General features: G+C 48.0%; 1 protein-coding gene across 1 annotated transcript in view; it reads left to right on the top strand.

Moving 5' to 3' along the window:
• The first annotated feature begins 1,376 nt into the window (after positions 1–1,376).
• Positions 1,377–6,000, top strand: part of LOC148692385 (uncharacterized) — a 48,823-nt gene continuing 44,199 nt past the window's right edge. The window contains exon 1 of the mRNA XM_088680925.1: positions 1,377–2,420. Coding sequence (XP_088537051.1) covers positions 1,377–2,420 — 1,044 coding nt within the window. The remainder of the gene's footprint in view (positions 2,421–6,000) is intronic.

The following is a 6,000-nucleotide window of genomic DNA, read 5'->3' as shown; positions in this document are numbered from 1 at the left end:
CGCCTAGAGTAGGGCACAGTCCTTCACGTGATGTTCACCTCCCGCACCACATGCTCAGCTTGGATCCAAGTTAGGTGCACAGGCCTGTCGTACAGACCACATTAGGTGGTTCCGACTCGTAGGTGACCCGCGATTATTCGCACAGCCTTCACGTGATCGTAGCACTAGAGCGTATATATATGTTACACCCAGGCCTGTCGTACAGACCACTTTAGGTGGTTCCGACTCGTGGGCAGGTTCAGTTATTGAGTTTTGAGATTTGAGCTCTATATGCAGCCGTACAGGTCACGTTAGGTGACTCCGGCTGCCAGATGTTATATTATTGATATGATTCATACCTGAGCACATACATTGCTTTATAAGGCTTTGACATGGCATAGTTGAGCATGATTGGCATACCCTTGAGCATGATTGGCATATTTATACTTACGTATATATGATTATTTTATGGGAAGTATACAGGTTTTACGGCGAGGGGTTAGAATATATTTTGCTAAATGGTTTTCAAAGAGCTTTGTTTTTGCCCACTCACACTTTTGTTTTGCGCCCCTCCAGGTTCTAGTTGATTAGCAGTTTCGGTGGTATTCCCAGAGGATTCTCCCGGCTTTTCTGACAGATACTCACTAGCGTAGGGTCACCTTCGGGTGTACTTTTGTCGCAACTTTCTTTTGGACTGCTGTAGACCTGCTCTAGAATTGTCTTTCACTTACGCTAGCACTTGTTTAGTACTTTGTATGCTAGTTTGTAATTATTCGTACTTTTATATTATTACTTTATTAGCTTCCGCACGTGCACATGGTACGTCACCTTCGTGTGACGGCCAGCACGCTCCGACCTCGGTCGGGGTGTGTCAGTTTGGTATCAGAGCCTAGGTTTGGCAGTCCTGTGTCCTTGTGAGTATTCTAATGATTTTGGTGTCTTCTGTCAGAATTATGCCTCCTCGTCGGGAACCACGTCGTTCTTCTGAGTCTAGCTTCCCCGATGTTGCTCAGTTGGGGGAAGTTTTTGCTACAGCCCTTCAGTCAGTGATGCGCCCTCCCCAGAGGACTCCTCTGGAGACTATGTACAATCTGAAGTTGGATAAGTTTAAGGGTAGTGAGGGGCATGAGGGCGCAGAGCGCTGGCTAGAACACATAGAGAAGACTTTCCGTGTGCTGCATAATCAGGGGAACTTGCTTATGGAGAGGTGGGTCGAGACGACCTTATGGTTTCTAGATACGGAGTCGGCAGCTTGGTGGGAGCAGGAGCTCCGTAGGTTGACTCCAGATCAGAGGACGGATTGGAATGTTTTTACGGATTTGTTCAAGATGAGATATGTGCCCCCTGAGTACATTGACCGAAAGAAGCAGGAGTTTACCGAACTGAAGCAGCGGAAGATGTCGGCGAATGAGTACTTCCTTAAGTTTACTGATCTGTCCCGCTACCATCCTGATGTTGCTGGTAATCCAGCAGAGATGCTCCATCGTTTCCGTTTGGGCACCAGGAAGAAGTGGCGTTCTATGGCGACTGCTGTCCACAGCAAGACTTACCAGGACTTCTATGAGATACTGCTGAGAATTGAGGACTCTGAGAATATGTCGAGCGACAGTGATGAAGAGAAAAACGGCAATCAGAAGAAAGATGACAAAGGTAAAGGTCAGGCATCGCTCGGGCCCCGTCAGACTCAGAACTTCAAGAGAGGTGGAGCTAGTTCTAGTTCTTCGAGTGGTGGCTTCAGTGCCACTGGACAGGGTCGTGGAGGTAGATTTTCTGGTGGCGCTAGAGGCCAGAGGCAGGGCGATGGTGGGCGAGGCAGAGCCCTAGTTTGCCGTAGGTGTAACAACCGGCATTTCGGCGAGTGTAGACGTGGTAGCAGTGGTTGCTTCACGTGTGGACAGATGGGACATAGAGCGGCTAATTGTCCCCAGGGTCAGCAGCAGCAGAAACCGCAGCAGACCTTTATGCCACCACCTGCACCACTCCAGCAGATCCAGGGTCTTAGTAGCTACGGCCAGACGGGTCGAGGTGGTGTTTACCACTATCAGGGTGATGCTGTCCCTTATGCTCCGGGGCAGTATCAGTACCCTCAGGATCCCTATTCCCAGGGTGGCTATCCCCAGTATTCAGGCGGCTATATGCCGTATCCTCCAGCTCCAGCGGGTGGTTCTCAATGGTATCAGGGAGGACAGTATCAGCAGGGTGAGATTGCCACTAGCAGTGCAGGGTCTTCGAGACAGTCGGGTCAGCCCAACCAGGGGCGTGGTGCTCAGGGACGCGGCATTCAGGCAAGCAGAGGTCGCGGCGGGCGTCAGCAGGGACAGGGGCGTCTTCACAATATTTCTCTGCAGGACGCTCAGAACAACCCAGACTTGATTATGGGTACGTTGAACATTCTTGGTTGTTTCGCTAGAGTCTTAATTGATTGTGGAGCTACACATTCCGTAATTTCTCATACATTTGCTCAAGTGACGCAACCTCGCCCCACACCTCTAGGGTATGATTTAGAGTTTGCTATGCCTAGAGGAGAAAGATGTGTTGTAGATTGTGTGTACCCAGGATGTCCAGTGATCGTAGAGGGTGTTGCTTTGTCAGCCGATCTTATCCCGTTAGATATTGTGGATTTTGATGTGATTCTGGGCACGGATTGGTTGCACTTCTATCGTGCCAACATTGACTGTTACGGGAAAGTAGTTACGTTTCACCGACCTGGACTACCTGTGGTTACTTTTGTTGGTGAGCAGAGTGGGGTGAGACACGGCGTTATTTCGGTGCTACGAGCGAAAAAGTTGTTGTCTAAGGGTTGTCAGGGGTATCTAGCTCATGTGGTGTTAGATGAGGCTGTTCCTAACAGAGTTGAGGATGTGAGAGTGGTCAGACACTTCCCTGATGTATTCCCCGAGGATTTACCTGGTGTACCCCCAGATCGAGACGTGGAGTTCACTATTGAGTTGCTTCCAGGTACTAATCCCATTTCTTTAACTCCTTATCGTATGGCTCCCGCGGAGTTAAGGGAATTGAAAGTTCAGTTGCAGGAGTTAGTGGATAAGGGATTTATTCAGCCTAGTACTTCGCCTTGGGGCGCTCCAGTTCTGTTTGTGAAGAAGAAGAATGGAACTTTGAGGCTGTGCATCGACTATAGGCAATTGAATCGGGTGACGATTAAAAACCGTTATCCATTGCCTCGTATCGATGATTTGTTCGATTAGCTGAGAGGTGCTTGTGTGTTTTCTAAGATAGACTTGAGGTCTGGTTACTATCAGCTGAAGATCAGTAGGGATGATGTCCCTAAGACGGCGTTCAGGACTCGTTACGATCATTATGAGTTTCTGGTTATGCCCTTTGGGTTGACGAATGCACCAGCCGCCTTCATGGATTTGATGAATCGGGTGTTCCAGCCCTACTTGGATAGATTTGTTATTGTCTTCATCGACGATATTCTGGTGTATTCTAAGTCGAAGGCGAAGCATGTTCGACATCTTACTTTAGTGTTCAAGAGGTTGAGGGAACACCAGTTGTATGCTAAGTTTAGCAAGTGCCAGTTCTGGTTAGACCAAGTTGCGTTCTTGGGGCACACCATTTCTGCTCAGGGTATTTTGGTTGACCCTCACAAGGTTGCAGCAATGGAGAGTTGGGAGCAACCGCGAACCGTCACCGAGGTGAGAAGTTTCCTTGGTTTGGCGGGGTATTATCGGAGATTCGTTAAGGATTTTTCGGTGATTGCCTTGCCACTGACGAGATTAACGAGGAAGGATGTTAAATTTGAGTGGGATGATAGGTGTGAGCAGAGTTTCCAGCAGTTGAAGCATTGTCTCACTCATGCACCTGTTTTGGCACTCCCAGACGATAGTGGTGATTTCGAGGTTTATAGCGATGCTTCCTTGAATGGTCTGGGATGTGTATTGATGCAGCATGGTAGGGTGATTGCTTATGCTTCGCGGCAGTTGAAACCCCATGAGTTGAATTACCCTACACATGATTTGGAGTTGGCTGCTATCATCTTTGCGTTGAAGTTGTGGAGACACTATCTTTACGGAGAGAAGTGTAGGATCTTTACAGATCACAAGAGTCTCCAATATCTTTTTACTCAGAAAGAACTTAATCTTCGTCAACGGAGGTGGTTGGAGTTGCTCAGCGATTACGATTGCACGATTGATTATCATCCTGGTCGTGCGAACATAGTGGCGGATGCACTTAGCAGGAAGTCACAGGGCCGTATTAACGCGTTGTACGCTAGTCGTGTTCCTCTTTTGGCTGACTTGCGTGCTACGGGAATAAGGTTAGAAGCCGAAGATCGAGAAGTGGCGTTACTTGCTAATTTCCAAGTTAGGCCGATACTTGTTGATCGGGTGCTTGAAGCTCAAGTAGCTGATCAGGAGACTCAAGAACTAATCCAAGCTCGAAATCAAGGAAGGAGGCGAGATCTCAGAGTTCGTGATTCAGATGGCATGTTGATGCTAGAGGGTAGAATGTTCGTGCCTAATAATGTGGAGTTGAAGAAAGAAATTCTCGATGAAACACATATCTCGGCTTATGCCATGCATCCAGGAGCTACTAAAATGTATCATACCATTCGACCATTTTATTATTGGCCGGGTATGAAGAGGGAGATAGCCGAGTATGTGAGCAGGTGTGCTGTGTGTCAGCAGGTTAAAGCAGAGAGGAAGAAGCCGTTTGGGTTGTTGCAGCCGCTTCCCGTTCCAGAGTGGAAATGGGAAAATATCACCATGGATTTTGTGTACAAGTTGCCGCGTACACAAAATGGCTTTGACGGCATTTGGGTGATCGTTGATCGACTCACTAAGTCGGCTCATTTTATTCCTGTGAGAGAGAAGTATTCTTTGAGCCGTTTAGCGGAGTTGTTTATCTCGAAGGTGGTGAAGTATCATGGTGTCCCAGTGAGTATTGTCTCGGATCGTGATCCACGATTCACATCGAAGTTTTAGGTGGCTTTCCAGGAAGCTTTGGGCACGAGATTCCTTTACAGTACGGCGTATCATCCACAGACAGACGGACAGTCAGAGAGAACTATTCAGACTTTGGAGGATATGCTGCGAGCTTCGGTGTTGCAGTTTGGTGATGCTTGGCACCAGCGGTTAGATTTAATGGAATTTGCCTACAACAACAGTTTTCATTCGAGCATCGGCATGGCGCCATTTGAGGCCTTGTATGGCAGAGCTTGTCGCACACCGTTGTGTTGGTCAGAGGTTGGCGAGAGAGTTTTAGTGGGTCCAGAGATTGTCGAGGAGACTACTCAGAATGTTCAGGTAATTAAGTCTAACCTGAAAGCAGCTCAGGACAGGCAGAAGAGTTTAGCGGATCGGCATGCTACGGACAGAGTGTATGAGGTCGGAGATTGGGTTTTTCTGAAGCTTTCACCGTGGAGAGGTGTCGTGCGATTTGGAAAGAAGGGGAAGTTGAGTCCCAGGTACATCGGACCATACATGGTCACAGAACGAGTTGGTGAGGTATCTTACAGGTTGGAGTTGCCTCCGGAGTTGGCTAGAGTGCATAACGTCTTTCACGTGTCTATGCTCCGACACTATGTTGCTGATCCATCTCACGTGATACCTCCTTAACCGCTTGAGATTAATCCAGATTTGACGTATGACGAGGAACCGGTGACGATCATCGATTGGAAAGAGAAGGTTCTGAGGAACAAGACGGTGAATTTAGTGAAAGTTTTGTGGAGGAATCATTCAGTTGAGGAAGCTACGTGGGAGACAGAAGATCGGATGAGGGACTTGTATCCTCGATTGTTCTTCGACCGCTAGGGGTTATACTTGGTTGTTTTGAATTTCGGGATGAAATTCTTTTAAGGTCGGAAGGTTGTGACATCCCGTCCCGGGATTATTAAAACGCACGTGTGAAATTACATTCTTGCCCCTAGTTCGTTTTTGTCACGTTTTTGGTTGTTTTGTGTAGTGTGGCATATGTTGGACCAAACACACACACACTGTCACACTCTCCCTCTCCCTCTGTCTCTGTCCCGTGTGTGTGTCTCTCTCTCCCTTCCCGTTCACC

Source organism: Pyrus communis, chromosome 12 (assembly GCF_041283825.1).
Source record: "Pyrus communis isolate YQ-2024b chromosome 12, ASM4128382v1, whole genome shotgun sequence".
Taxonomy (NCBI): Eukaryota; Viridiplantae; Streptophyta; class Magnoliopsida; order Rosales; family Rosaceae; genus Pyrus; species Pyrus communis.
This window is presented reverse-complemented; position numbering and strand designations above follow the sequence as displayed.